General features: G+C 41.5%; 1 protein-coding gene across 1 annotated transcript in view; it reads left to right on the forward strand.

Moving 5' to 3' along the window:
* STAM (signal transducing adaptor molecule) overlaps nt 1–15,582 on the forward strand; it is a 60,548-nt gene extending 44,966 nt beyond the window's left edge. The window contains exons 9-14 of the mRNA XM_057732465.1: nt 961–1,049; nt 3,282–3,369; nt 3,839–3,893; nt 4,468–4,621; nt 7,096–7,271; nt 14,277–15,582. Coding sequence (XP_057588448.1) covers nt 961–1,049; nt 3,282–3,369; nt 3,839–3,893; nt 4,468–4,621; nt 7,096–7,271; nt 14,277–14,496 — 782 coding nt within the window. The 3' untranslated portion in view covers nt 14,497–15,582. The remainder of the gene's footprint in view (nt 1–960; nt 1,050–3,281; nt 3,370–3,838; nt 3,894–4,467; nt 4,622–7,095; nt 7,272–14,276) is intronic.
* Nucleotides 15,583–15,981: the final 399 nt, after the last annotated feature.

Consider the following 15,981-nt stretch of genomic DNA (forward strand, 5'->3'; position numbering starts at 1 on the left):
TGGGGGGAATGCAATATTCCATTAAGATTAAGCACATTTAATAGTTTAATAAATATTATTTCCCTTCCTTAGTTCTGCCCCTTTCCCACCCCCCCTTACCACCTTGATTCTTAATAATTTTATGAGTAATGATTGACTACCTTAACAAGGATGAAAAAATCCAAAAAGGAAATTCATTCCTTTAAAGCTGTATGTGCCTCTCAGTATTACTTTGGAGAAGATTAATTGCTATGTTAATCATAACCTTATATTTGCTAGTTAATGTTATATTGAATATTTTTTAAAGGTTGCTTTGTTGAGCAAGAGAAATACGTGCTTCTGGTTTGCAGATCCCTTAATAACCACCTTTTCATTGCAAAGAATAATGTAACTAAAAATTACGGACTGATTTAGTGGAAAATTCAGATCCCTGCCAAGGCCACTTGTGAAGTTCTCCGCTGGCCTGGATGTCATTCCCTTAGTGAAAAAAAGATGTCTGAGTGGTGTGCAGAAAATATATAGCTAACTTCCCAATTCATTACATTGAAAGAGCATGGCCTTTGGGAAAGCGGAGATTTTTCTTTGAAAGGACTTATAGTTTAGAAAGAGGATTTATTTTAAAGAGCAGAATTTGTTGATGCCATTGTCAAACTTTGCTTTTTGTTCACCAGTTTACTAAACTCTCACTTGTAATAGGTGATGAATCTTTGTTCCAGAAATGTAGCTCTTATTTTTAGTGAAGTATCTGTTAAAGAAAACGTAAAATCTTTAGAAGAGAAAATTAAGATGTTTTCACAGAATTTTATAACATAATGTTCTCTCATTATTGCCTAAATCTGTAACTGAATTATCCCTTAAGTTGAGTTTCCCAGACTGAAGGAAATATAAGAAGTACCCAAATTCTCTCTTGCAACTTAAAGTGCTTTAAAATAAAGTTTTAAATTTATGATAAGAAAAAGATAAATGTTACATGTTTTACAGTTAAAACAGAGAAGAAGACGGTACAATTTAGTGATGATGTTCAGGTAGAAACGATAGAACCAGAGCCGGAACAAGCCTACATTGATGAAGTAAGTGATTTCCTGCCTGACTGAGAGCATCTGCTTGGTATTGAAGTTGAAATGGTTTTCTTCTCTTCTTTAAAAAAATTTAGTACTTGATTAATGCATGTATTTTGCTGTTATAAAATTTCAAACAATATAGACGAAGCAGAGATGCTCCTGGAAACTTCCTCTCTGCTCCCCTTCTTACCATGTCAGTACATAGAGTTGTACCTCGTTATTTTTAATTCCTGCTTACTTTTCCATAGAGTGGATTTATCATGACTTTATTATTCTGTTATTGGACGGTTAGGTTATTTTCAATTCTTTGTGTGTTTTTTGCTATTACAAACACTATTATAATGAGACTTTTGGGGTATATTCAAAAGAATGTGTGACTTTTATTTTTAAATGCTCTGAAAAGTATATCCTTTGTAACATTTTAAACTAATGATGAAAAATGAGATGTCATCTTTAAACTGTGTGAAGGAATTTGTAGGTTTTCATCCTTTTTTTTTAGGAGAGCCAGAAGCAGAAAGTTTGAAGAGCACTGTTTTAGAGAAGAGGGTTGTAGAAGCTGTGCTGAGAGCCAGAAAATGTCTAAGAGTCTGGGAAAGTTAGGTTTGGCTATAGCATTACATCAGAAAATGCATGCAGGGACTTCCCTTGTGGCTCAATGGCTAAAAATCCGGCTGCCAGTGCAGGGGACACGGGTTCGATCCCTGGTCTGGGAGGATCCCACATGCCTCAGAGCAACTAAACCGGTGTGCCACAACTGCTGAGCCTGTGCTCTAGAGCCCGTGTGCCACAACAAGAGAAGCCACCGTACTGAGAAGCCCATGCTCCACAACAAAGGGTAGCCCCTGCTCTCCACAACTAGAGAAAGCCCTTGTACAGCAACGAAGACCCAACGCAGCCAAAAAAAAAATTTTTTTTTAATTAAAAAAAAAACACATTAAAAAATGCATGCATTTTCTAGGGTTAGACTAGCTGTCTATGTAGAAACCTCATTTCTCTGATAGTAGATAATTTCAAATAGGGTGTAGAATTCTGTAAACAAGGGGAACAGAAATTATCCACATGTTAGTTGACTCTCACTCTCATTTTACCCACCCACCCCCTTTTTTTTCAGCTGTAGGCAAACTTTTCTGACATATGCCTTCTTTTTTAGACTACTTAAAATGAAAATTGTGAATCTTCTACTTTGAAAAATAATACCCATTTCTAAATATGAAATTCTTTTGACATCAAAGGTTTTTTTAATGTGCTTGTGTCATTTCCACTCTCTAGTGACTAATTCATCTCTCAAACTGTTTTCCTTCTATACAGACTGTAGCGTTTTGTTTTGGTTTAAGTAACTGCTTTGCTTCTAATTGGTAGTCTTTAAATTATTTACCTAATAGTAGCTATGCTTGGTAGCATAACCATGTAAAAACCATGAATGGAAAAAAGTTTGCAGTTATTATGGTAATATTTTTTGGTACAGAACATCTGTATTTTGATTTTTTTAAACTATATTTAGATCTATATAGCTTAGATATATATAGCTATAGATATAGATACATCTCTACTAATATAATGTATAGATGTGTTTATGTAATGATGGCTTCATTAGTTCCATTGGTCTTACAACAGAAGATTCCGAAATAGATCTAAGTCATTGCTTTGAGATGCCTTCCAGCCTTTCACATAGGAGAAAAGAGAAACCACAAATCTTCCTCCTTTTTTTTGATGACAGACTGAAACTGGTGGAAAGAGAATGTGGAATAAATCTTTCTGGTGTTACGTGGAAGAACAGCTGTAACAGAGCTGAGCTGTGCCTTACTCAAACAGCTGCTGTGTTCTTCCTGGTGGAGAAGTAGTTGCAGAGCTGTTAGTCATAAGTAATGCCAGCTTGAGAGAGAGGTTACACCTTTCGGCATGGCAAGGCTAACACTGCTCCAAAACAGAGTGACACAAGAAATCTACTAGCATGACGTAAGAGTTTAAAGAACTCACATGTTGTAAGTTTAAATGTTGGCCTATTTCTTCTCATTTAAGAGAATTTCTGTTAGCAGTTTCAAAAAATAAGTAGGACTAGCTTTCAAGGCTCTGACTTAACACAGTAGTAAAGAGAATACACAGATAGTAAATACATAAAAGCAAAACAAAAGTCTTCATATCTATGAGTTACAGGTTTATCCGTTATCTAAATAATGAAGTGAGAAGGTATTGTTGCATAATGATTTGCTGCTTTCTGTAGTAACTGTTTGATTCCTGTAGGATAAAATGGACCAGCTGCTACAGATGTTGCAAAGTACAGACCCCAGTGATGATCAGCCAGATCTTCCAGAGTTACTTCATCTTGAAGGTAAACATTGTTTTTCCATTTACCTTGCAAATAGAGAATAATTAGGGGTTATATCTAGTGTTCTGTTACAGAGTGGTTTTATGTTTAAATAAATTGAAGATGATATGAACAATGTTAACATTTCTCACTCCTCTGTGACCAGTCTCACAGTTTACGTGCAGTTTAAACCTTTGGTAGAATTCAAATTCTTACACTTTTATACTCAAATTAAATATTTTATTCAACATTTAAGATGTTGTAAAGTGAAACTTGGTATTAAAAATTCCTGAGATCAACACAGTCAATCTAAAGTACTGATTTTATAAATATCCAGGAAAACCAGTGTTGGGTTCTGTGGGCTAAGGTTAATTAATAGAATTTTTATTATACCAAATTAGATCTTTTATTCCTTAAATTATATGAATATCCATCAGAGAGTTGCTTTCTTTTGTTGCATTTTCTTATATTCCTTCAAATCTTGCCATCTTAGCCATGTGTCACCAGATGGGACCTCTCATTGATGAGAAGCTGGAAGATATTGACAGGTAAGGAACACGTGCTCCATCTGTGTTGTGTCCCTTCTTACCCACCGATCTCTCCAAACTGCAAATTGGAATAGGGCTGCCTTTTTATTTTATTTTTATTTTAAAGATATGCCATTTCTCATTCGTTTTCTACTTGATGTGGGAATTAAAATTCGACCTGTCTCCCCGCCCCTTGTAAGTGAGGATTTATTTGACCTTGACTACGTTAGTCTTTTTTAAAAATAAGGGTTAACTATTGTAGTCATATTTGCTGTGAGCGGCATCATCAGAGCCCACAAATGACCCATCTGTTGTTAACAAGGGAAACCTAGTTATTTTGAGGTAAAGTCAAGTACAGTAAGCTAGAGTCCTTCCAGCACAGCACCTAAATCGTCAACAGTTTTGGTTGCCTTGGAGCTAAACGATAAGATTTGTGTGTGTGTGTGTGTGTGTGTGTGTGTGTGTGACAGGTTAATTTTTTAATATGCCTGCTTATACCACTCGTTGCTCTTTTTGCTACTTTGATGCGTCTTCTTATTTAGAACATTAAGTCATTTAAATACGGTATGTGTCACATTATCGTATAATATTTCAGAAAACATTCGGAACTCTCAGAGCTCAATGTTAAAGTGATGGAGGCCCTGTCCTTGTACACCAAGTTAATGAATGAAGATCCAATGTATTCCATGTATGCGAAATTACAGAATCAGCAGTACTATATTCAGTCATCTGGTGTTTCTGGTTCTCGGGTAAGCTTTTAAAAGTGCGAGTATTTCATTTCAAATTCTCAAATATATTTGAGATTATATGGGATAACTTTGTTTTTGTAAAATGTGAAACTTTCTAAAAGTAATGTTTAGACTAAAAGTAAAGTTTAAAAGATTTTACTTGACAAATACAATGTGTAGTATACTAACTATACCAATAGTTCCTGTTCTTTTTAAAAAAAATATTTATTTATTTATTTATTGGCTGCGTTGGGTCTTCATTGCTGCGTGTAGGCTTTCTCTAGTTGCAGTGCGCGGGGGCTACTCTTCATTGTGGTGCGCCAGCTTCTCATTGCAGTGGCTTCTCTTGTTGTGGAGCACAGGCTCTCGGCACATGGGCTTCAGTAGCTGTGGCGCACGGACTTAGTTGCTGCGAAGCATGTGGATCTTCTCAGACCAGGACTTGAACCTGTGTCCTCTGCACTGGCAGGCAGATTCTTAACCACTGTGCCACCAGGGACGTCCCCAGTAGTTCTTGTTCTAAGAAATTATTTTTCTGCAGGGGTGCACATCAACCATAAAAAAAAAAATACAGATGCTTTGGCTCCACCCCAGGCCTGTTGAATCCAGGTGTGAGACCCAAACGTATATGTTTTTAAAGCTTCATATCTAATTATCTGGTTAAGAACCACAATTTTTGTCTGAGTAAAATTTCTAATTATTTCTAAATTCTTGTATCTACCATTTTCAGTTTTATAGTGAGCTGCTTTAATCTGGATTTTTTCCATTCCTTTACACGAAAACGTGTAATGTAACATAGAGCCCCGTTTCCTCTCGTCACCCATAGCAACTATTTCAAGAGCCCATTTCCCACAAATTTACCAAGTTCAGGGTATAGGGAGTCGTTAGCCAGACACCACATTTTATCCACGTAGAGTAGCAGAAACTTTTTGCAGTTGAATTTGTTTGAGCGCGGTCCACTTCTGAAAGTGAGGGGCCAGAACCCTGCAGAAGAGCAGCTGGGCCTGAGAAACGTGGGGCTGGATGACACCTACCTGTGTGTCTCAGTGCCAGTGTGAGCCAGCAGACAAACAGAAACCCTTCATGTTCAGTTTGCAGAGTACAACACTGGGATTTGCGCGGACTGGACTGTCTGCGTCTGTAATGGAGATCTTTGGGACTCTGTGTGTACAGACTCTTGTGTGGCTTCATGCAAGTGCTCAGGTGACTGTTGTTTTGTCTCCTGATGACTGTGTTACTGTCCAGGGAGTGAGCTGCCACGGGTCTCACTCCCTGGACAGTGGAGTTCCCTTTTCAAACACGTGAAATGGAAGGACCTAATAGATACCACAGAAAATTAGAATATTATGCATGTTTAAGATTCAGGGGCACTTAAGACTTTAATCTCTAGCTTAAAACAAGTATAGTTTTTAAATGCAGGGGTATGCAAACAATGTCCCAGTGGCAAAATCCAGCCTCCCACCTGTTTTTAAATAAACTTTTTCTAGAACACAGCCGGTCTCATTTGTTCCTGCATTGTTGCTTTCTCTATGGGCAGAGCTCAGTGGTTTCGACAGAGCCCATGTGGCCCACAAAGCCCATCTCGTTTGCTGTCTGGGCCCTGGACAGTGAGTCTGCTGATGCTGCTTTAGGAGGTTAGCTTGCTCTGTGTTCAGTAAACTGTAACTTAGGAGATATATCTCTATGTAGATATCTAGAAACAAATGCAGACTGTTGCTGTAAAACAGTGGATTCAAAGATACTTCTTAAGCATTTTGGGGGATTCCTTTTAGGAAGATCCAATATCAACAAGGAAAGAGATTATCTTAGTATAAAATTTCAAGATAAGTGTCTTTACTGCTTCTGTAAACACATGGCGATAAACACGAGTATAGCTGATGTTTACCAAAAAGCAAAAATCTTCACGAGCCCACTTCTCTAAAAAGTACTTTTTAAAATGCCTGTCCTGGGGACTTCCCTGGTGGCACGGTGATTAAGCATCTGCCTGCCAGTGCAGGGGACACGGGTCTGATCCCTGGGCTGGGAAGATCCCACATGCCGCGGAGCAACTAAGCCCGTATGCCACAACTACTGAGCCTGCAACCCCAGAGCCTGCAAGCCACAACTACTGAGCCCGTATGCTGCAATTAATGAAGCCTGTGCGCCTGCGGCCCATGCTCCGCAACAAGAGAAGCCGCTGCAGTGACCTGTGCACCATAATGAAGAGTAGCCCTCGCTCGCGACAACTAGAGAAAGCCCGTGCACAGCAATGAAGACCCAACACAGTGAAAATAAGGAAAATTAAAAAAAATAAAATGCCTGTCGTAAAGCAACTATACCCCAACAAAAATAAATAAATAAAATAAATTACATAAAAAGAAAATAAATTACCTGTCAGCAGAAGTAACTTAAAAAAAAAAGATTTCAGAGATGTCATTGTTGTTCTGTTTGTAAGTGAATGCATGCCTCTTAAAATCTTAGGGAGCTTGATGTGTTTTATCACGAACTGTTCTTAGGTCTACCCAGGCCCTCCTCAGAGTGGTGCTTACCTGGTCGCGGGGAACGCACAGATGAGCCACCTTCAGAGCTACAGCCTTCCCCCGGAGCAGCTGCCCTCTCTCAGCCAAGGGGCAGTGCCGCCACCTGCAAGCCCAGCCCTTCCCAGTCAGCAGACTCAGGCTTCCTACCCCAGGTAACTTGATTATTGACTGCTGTTGGCGGTTAGCACTGTTAACACTCTCAGGTGCCCTTGATCGTCTGTAATCATAAAAAGTGGATAAGAAAAATCCAAGGTGGGTGTCATCACTGATGCCAGATGGTCAGCCCTGTCGTGGTGGCGCGTGGGTTCTGTAGGACCCCCTGCCGTACTGCAGTCCCAGCCAGCCAGCCAGCCCTCCGTCCTGCTGATTCCTTCAAATGCTATATTCTGGTTTTAGCTCTGTGTTTTTCATATTCCTTCCTCTCATCATTTCTTTTATTTTTGAGTCTCTGATAATATTTGCTAAGGACTTTAATGAAACTCAAATTTATTTGGATAAGTATAACGCTTTACATAAATTTCATGAAAGCTGAATGTTTCTGTGATTATTATTTTCAAATTTATAGTTGTGAGCTGTCTTTTAAAGACAAATATTTCCTTCTTTTTACCCTGTGTGGGAATTTGGTATATATCACAGCAGGATAAACCACGTGAAAGGAGACAGGACAAGAAGCTGTACGCCCCCGTGGTTCATGGGGTGAGTGGCTGAATATGAAATGACAGGCCCACTGTCCTGGTTATTTACTTATAATGTCCCTATCATGTAAATTACTATATTTACACATTATATTATTCATAATTTATGAGTGTCTTTTCTACTTCAACGAGCCTCTAAGCTGAAGTCATTCCTTTGAATGGAATAGGTAGGCTTAAGAGCTCAGCAGTGTGTAACTCCAGAAGACAAGATGTTCCGACTCACAACGGAGGTTTCTTGGTGGCACAGGCACAGTTTCTAGGAACCCTCCCATCAAAGCTGGAGGTGTCCAGAATGCTCCCGTATTGCCCTCATTATTGTATTGTCCATCCTCAAGAGAGTCACACCCTAGGGGTGCTTGGGGATTGTCAGTCACGATTTTGTGGTCACGTCTCGTATTCTGAAGTGACCTTAAGAAGGACTGCATCGGGGAAGCCTGATACAGGCACCAAACAACAGCAGCAAGAAAACAGCGCTCCCTGCTGGGTTGTATAGCTTATGGAAAAAGTTAGGTCTCACTCTGTCCAAGGACTTTTTTTTTTTTAAAGTCTCAGTTTGGTAAAAAGCAAATAACCCTTACGTGGAAATCGGTAGGGAGCAGCTACTAGGAGAGTAACACGCTGCCTTAAAATTAGATCAAAGTGAGTAGAGGCAGGTATTGTTGAGAAGTTAGCCAGTGTGGGTGGGTAATGTAGGAACCTCTTAGATACTTTCATGTTAGCCAGAGGTGCCGCCTCTTTGCCAGCTAGTCCTCTGTTACCGTGTCACATGCTGCTCTAGCTGTCTCCTTACTGGAAGTTACTTGGGCACCATTCTTAGTTCAGAGCCTTCAGAGGAATTATCCTTGTCAGTGAGATCCCTCTGTTGGTAGATGACTTAAACCATGATGTGCTGTAGAGCCAGAGGGCCTTGTCGCTGTTTGCTGGGGGCTGCTGTATCCTCTTTTGCCATCTGGATGTGAGACACCTGTGCGGAACCCGTGCTGTGTTCCAAGGCCTGACTGTTGACTACTGACTGTAGCTGTAAATGTCACCTCTCCAGAAACACAAGTGTATTTCAAGAGGTGCTTTTTGTAGAAAGTTTCCTGGAAAGGTTTAGCCTCTTCACCTGGCAAATTCCTGCTTATTCTTTAATTCTTAGCTTAGCCTCGCCTTTCCTGGAAGCCTGTCTCGCCTCCCCAGCTTGCCAGCACCGTCCTCTGATGCCGTCGCGGGCCCCCTGCATACCCTGCCGTCTTGTTGTCCTCTGTACCCCCCTAAGCTGTCGTATCTTGAGGGAGGGAGTGGAATATTTCACCTTTAGAGTCACGTCGTGTAGCACAGAGTTTTACACCTGGTAGCAACTCAGTAAATATTTGAGCGATAAATGTTTTGATGGGAATTTCGAGGGCTGTGTTAGGCCAGTGAGTTGTGTATTTCAATTCCTTGAAAAGGCTTCACACAGGCGTAGAGGCAATTTTTAAAAAGATATATTACGAACAGTTGTTCATGTGTGTGTGTATCTGAATGATAAAATTGATGGCCCAACAAAGGTAGGCTAACGAAATTGGAAGGAGTGAGAAAATTGGGAGAAGACATATTTGATTCAAACTTTCTAATTGCAAATCAAGGTCAATGAGGAGTTTTTTCCCCTCCATTTCTGGTAGGCAGGTTTTTTGGTGTTCCTTACTTCTTATCTAGCAGGCAATTTTTCATTCTTTTACATAGAATTTTGGTTCTAGGGTTGTTACTTTTCCAGACTTCTGTCACCCTAGGGGTGATCTTACTGACAACTGGGGAACATGGTACTGATATAGTTTTCTAAACCTACCTTGAGTGATGCTAGCAATGATTATACTCAGGTGACCAAAACTAGGTACTTGCTTGTTGGTTATTTCGCTGTACATCTGTTAAACGGATGTTTTCACTTTACATCCATTAAACAGATGTTTTCTGTGTGTCTGAGTTTGACGTTGTAGATATAGGTAGGATCATATGGTATTTGTCCTTCTCTGTCACAAGGGCAAGGTTTCCTTCTTTCTCACGGGTGAATAATATTCGTGTGTGTGTGTGTCTATCTCTCAGCCTCACACCTTCTTTATCCATTTGTCCCTTGACGGACACTTAGGGTTTTCCATGTCTTGCCCTATTGTGAGTAACGCTGCAGTGAACATGGGGGTGCAGATATCTCTTTGGGATCCTCATTTTACTTCCTTTGGATATATGCCCAGAAGTGAGATTGCTGGATCATATGGTAATTCTATTTTTAATTTTTTGAAGAACCTCCACACTGTTTTCCACAGTGACTGCAGCAATTTACGATCCCACTAACACTGCACAGATGTTCTCTTTTCTCTCCATCTTCTCCAGCACTTGTTACTTCTGGTATTTTTTTTTTTTTTAATAAATTTATTTATTTATTTTATTGACTGTGTTGGGTCTTCGTTGCTGCACACGGGTTTTCTCTAGTTGTGGTGAGTGGGGTCTACTCTTCATAGTGGTGCACGGGCTTCTCATTGCAGTGGCCTCTCTTGTTGCAGAGAACAGGCTCTAGGTGCATGGGCTTCAGTAGTTGCAGCACATGGGCTCAATAGTTGTGGCTCACAGGTTTAGTTGCTCTGCGGCATGTGGTATCTTCCTGGGGCAGGGATCGAACTCGTGTCCCCTGCATTGACAGGCAGAGTCTTACCCACTGCACCACCTAGGAAGTCCCTACTTCTGGTATTTTTGACGATAGCCAAACAGGTGTGAGGTGATACCTCATGGTTTTGATTTGCTTTCTCCTGGTGATTAGTGACGTTGAGCACCTTTTCATGTACCTCTTGGCCATTTGTATGTCTTCTTTGGAAAATGTTTATTCAGATTTTCTGTCCATTTTTTTTTTAAGCTCTTTATTGGAATATAATTGCTTTACACTGTTGTGCCAGTTTCTGCTGTACAGCAAGGTGAATCAGCTGTATTTATACACATATCCCCATATCCCCCCCTCCCACGACTCCCTCCCACCCTCCCTCCCCCAGCCCTCCAGGTCATCATCCGTCATGGAGTTGATCTCCCTGTGCTATGCAGCAGCCTCCCACCCATTGTTTAATCTGTTGTTAGATTTGTTGCCATTGAGTTGTATGAGTTCTTTATGTATTTTGGATGTTTACTCCTTACCAGATAATGTGGTTTGCAGATATTTTCTCCCATGTAGTAGCTGCCTTTTCATGTTGTCGATGGTTTTCTTTGCTGTGCGGAGGCATTTTAGTTTGATGTAGGCCCACTTACTGATTTTTGTTGCTTCTGTTTTTGCTGTATATTTAGGAAACTGCAGCTGAGACCAATCTCAACGACTCTTTTTTTTTTTTTTCCTTTCCCCTGTGTTTTCTTCTAGGTGTTTTACAGTTTCAGGTCCTAAATTTCAGTGTTTACTCCATTTCGGGTTCATTTTCGTGAGTAGTGTGAGACAGGGGTCCTTTTTCCTTCTTCCGCGTGTGGTTATCCAGTTCTCCCAACATCATTTATTGAGGAGACTGTCCTTTCCTCACTGAGTATTGTTGGCTCCCTGGTCAAATATTATTGATTTAGAGTTTCTTAGCCTCAAGGTGCTTACTGGCTAGCAGAGATAAACACATGCAAAATATGTTATTGCAACACAGATTGCAAATAAAGGTGTATGCAGAGTGCTTTAGGAGCCTTGGGGTTCAGGGAGGATTTCCAAGAAAACATGCTCAAACTGCATTATTCTTAGTCTGGAGGGAAAAGTAAGAAAGATTGTCTATCACGGACAGAGACGTGGTTCTCATGTTTTTGTTGACCTGACACGTTATGAAATGGCATGGTACCCGTGGAATGGGTGGAGTGGGGAGGCAGTGAAAACATACGGGACATGCTGGGTGTTACCAGCGGTGCAGTGTTACTAAAAGATTAAGGTCTGTGGGGGGAGAGGAGCGAGACGCTGGGCTTATTGACAAGGATAACGGTTGGGCCTGGATACCACGGTAGGGACCTTGCGTCTTGTCTGGGAAAGCCCATAGCGAGCTTCAGATGGTGACGGTATAGATGGATTCACAGGGATTAGGTTAGGAGCCGGGAGGCTAGTATATTGGGCAAGAAATGATGAGTGTCTGACTGCAAGCTGGGGATGAGAAAAGAGTTATTTAGAGACGAGCAGTTGGTTGCCTGTGGGTAACACGGTGGGGAGGCAGTGCAGAGCAGAGATATGAGAGAACCGCTGGGCTCTGACCCTTGCACAGCTGGCTGGATGGTGGAACTTCAGGTTGAGATAAGGAATAGCGTACAAAGTGGGAACGATTACAGTAATAGCTAACGTTCATGGGATGTTTAGTAAGCACCAGGTGTTGTGCTATAGACGTTATGTGTATTAACTCATTTACTCTGATATTAACCTATGAAGTAGGTACACTATTATCCCCATCTTATAAATGAGGAAACTGGGGCAGGGAGCAAGGACTAAGGTCCCATTTAGCTAAGATACAACACTAGGCATTTTGGCACCAGAGCGTAGCACTTAGTCTCAACATGACATAATAGCATTATTGTGGCCCTTATCAATGTGGCCAAAAGCGTGAAATCTGAGTTCGTGTAACACTTCCTATTTCACAGCACAACACTTGTGGAATGCTAGTGGGTGATGCCTTTAAGCATGACTTATGTGGCTACGTTAGTTGGTGGAATGTAGCAGTGAATGACTATCATAGCAGTGAATTGGTTTAATTTGTGCAAAGTACAAAAGCGTTGATTTTACCAACATTTGATTTATAAGCAATCTAGCAATTGAAAAGTTTAAAAATAGGCAGTATTTTAAAAATAGTAGACAAGTGCGCACTGTATAGCTTGTTTACATTTTTCATAGAGAGGGAGAAGTCTTCTTGTTAAAGCTGTTAGTATTTCTCTTTGTGTATTACCTGGTGTCTTACCCACAGGAGAAACTTTGCTGGGGGTGGGAGGGGAGTGGTGCACAGTGGGGGCGCCTTGGACAGGAGCGCCGGCAGATGGTCAGTCCCAGCGGGCGGCAAGGCAGGATGAACCTGTGCGGTGGGTGTAGTGCAGAAAGTGGGTAAGTGTGTCAGTGGGAGTAGATAGGGGGATCTGTGATTTGCTTCTCTGTTTTCAAGAAATAAGAGAAAGGAGGACATCAAGTCTTCATTTCCCCTAGTCCTGCAGCACTGCTCTTAGGGACCAGTGACGTCCACATGGCCAGACAGAGTGGTCACTTCCTTTTTGAAGTACTTTCTTCACTTGGCCAGGCCATGCTCTCTTAGTTTCACTTCTGCCTTATTGCCACACTGCAACCTTCTTTGCCTAGTGCCTCTTTATCTTCCTCAGTTCTGGCTCTAGAGCTCAAAACATGGCCTCTGTCTGCAGTCACTCCCTAGGGGCTCTCATTGAGGCCCCTGACCCCGAACGCGCGCGTGTGCGCATGGCCCTGAGTGTGCGCGCCTAGTCCTCCACTCTGCCGGGCTCCACACCCGCACCGCTGGCCACCTGCTCACTGTCTGTTCTTGGGAATCTCCCGGGTATCTCGCTTGACATGTTCAAAACCGAGCTTTGATTCTCCCTCCCGAATCGGCCGTGGTCCTCACCCGCAGTCTTTCCTTTGCAGTGAATGGCTGCTCTGCCAGGAGCTTAGGTCTAGGATTTTACCTCAGATACGATGTCAACTGTCTTTGGTGGAACTTCCTTCAGAATCTGACCCTTCCCTCCCCTTTCCCCCATGGCTCTCTCTAGCCACAGACTAGCTCTCGTGGGCACGATCACAACAGCCTCCAGTCAGGTCTCCTGGCTTCCGTGTGGGGCCCGGGTGAGCCTGTTAAAACCAAGTCACGTCACATCACTCTTCTGTCCACAACCAGCCAGTGTGTTTCCATCCGACTCAGCACAAGCCAGCATCCTCACCACAGTCTGCAAGGCCGTGTGTTCTGAGGCTCCTCCCCGCTCTGGCTCCGCCGCTTTGCCTTATGTCACTCTTCCCTCTGCTTCAGCCGTCAGGGCCTCCTTGCTGTTCCCTGAACGTGCCTGGCCATTTCTCTTCTCAAGGGCTTGCTGTTTCTCTTTGCCTGAAATGCCTTTTTTCCCAGATAATCGGTATCCCTCCCTCCCCCTCTTTTTGGGTCTCTGCTTCAGTGTTGCTGTGTCCGAGTGGCCTTCCTGACCACCCTGGGTAAGTTGTGATTCTCCTCTGATGCTTTATGTTTCTTTACACCATCTCTTGTTACTGCCTCTTGACGGTTGTACATTTGTTCATCATCTTTTTTCCTCCTATTATAATGTACGCTCCATGATGGTAGGGACACATCCTCCTTCTTTCTTGATGGTATCCCAGTGCCTCGAATAATGTTTGGCACGTTACAGCTATTTAATAAACATTTACTGAATGGATTGCATGAATGAGTAACCGTTTAATGAACAGCTTTCCTGTTTATCTCTGGATGGCTCTGTAAGTCAATATTGATCTAACTGAGTGTGCTTTCCCCTCCCCAGCACAATGGTCAGTTCCGTTCAAGGAAGTACGTATCCCAGCCAGGCTTCAGTGTACAGTCCTCCTCCCGCTGCCGCCCCCGATGTCACGATATACCAGAACGCAGGGACCAGCCTGTCCCAGGTGCCGAACTATGCTCTGACGTCAGCGCTGCCCCAGCCTGGAGGCAGTCAACAGCCTCCTCAGCCCCAGCAACCGTACTCTCAGAAGGCTCTGCTATAGGCCTGGGATTCCTCTTCGTGGCAAATACCTGCTAAATGCCGATGACAATGTTATGAGATTCTTTACTATCTTAAGATTTGTTTATCCTCAGCTTATAGGAATCATATCATGGTCAACAAGTTCCGATATTCAAGAAGGGAGACCTCTCTTCAATTTGCACTGACTTTTTAGAGGTTCTCCCCTCCCCCTCCCCCAGAGGAATGAAACTACTTAAAACATTTAATTCCTTTCGTAATAAGAAAGAATCAATGCAAGATTATTTGTCTTGTAAAATTACCTGGTCTTCAAAAAGTCACACTTACAAACACTGTTGTGGCAAATGTTGTGTACATAGATTGCTGTGTAGCTTCACTAGTGGCCATTTCGAATCACAGTGGTGATCATGTGAATATATTTAACGCTGTTAAATTAATTGACATTGCTATTTTATGTTAATCATGAACAACTACCATGTTTCATGATGTTTGGTGTAAATTTAAGGTAATTACACTATCCTTTTAAACTGCGAGAGAACAAAGCCGTATCATATGTACACGAAGGCATCATGGTTTCCGTGTTTCAGTTTCCCATTAAACAGAACCTTCCTTGGAGTAATTGTGAGCTGCACACACGTGTTACGTCATTCTGTGGCCTCTGCATACTACTAGCTGTCATCACACCAGCGTACAGTAGCTAAATTTTTGGTGCACTTGTAGCAAATGACGATATTCCCTTTTAAACTTTTACATCTTGGCATGATGTTTCAGAATACTGTGGGACCACGAGGCAAAATGAAGTCGGACCGCATTCTTTATATCTCACTTTTAAACAAATAATGTTAATTTACTTTTTCCTAGTTGAAGGTAGTAATTAGGTTTCTAAGCTGTATACTGTGTTTATTGGTGGCAGTGACACCAAAGATAGAGGCAATGGATAGAAGTTTTTAAACTGGAAAGAAAACATGAACTACACTACGTTTTCAGTCTCTTGTAATTATTTAGACTATAACAAAGTTTGATTCATCTGTCTTATTCCACTGCTAGTCTTTTAAATATGTCTTTAACACATTGTACCCTTTAATTCTTCATTAAAATGGATGTAAGTAGATGTTTCAGAGTCATCCAGATTCCTGGCTTTGCTTAACAGTTTGTATATTTATTCTTGTCTTTCAAACTGAATTTATGGGCTGCACTCTCTCTCTCTTAAAGTTCTAAATGGAGTCATTTTGGCTTCTTATTCAGGAGTGGTTTTGAATGAATGCATTTCTTTTAACCCATATGTAACATGGTTTCTACTGACATTTTAATCTCCTGAAATATTTATAGTTTCCCTAGTTGTACTGTTATTTAACACTATTATTTAAACAAGTGAAAAATTGAGTTGACCCTCATGGTAGATGAATTGATTTAGTAACAGGTGTCAGACCATAAGTGAAGATTTAATGTGTATTTTCTGAGACCGTTATGAACCAGGTGCTTGCTTTCCTTTTGACAGATGATTCCATCT

Source organism: Hippopotamus amphibius, chromosome 4 (assembly GCF_030028045.1).
Source record: "Hippopotamus amphibius kiboko isolate mHipAmp2 chromosome 4, mHipAmp2.hap2, whole genome shotgun sequence".
Classification (NCBI taxonomy): Eukaryota; Metazoa; Chordata; class Mammalia; order Artiodactyla; family Hippopotamidae; genus Hippopotamus; species Hippopotamus amphibius.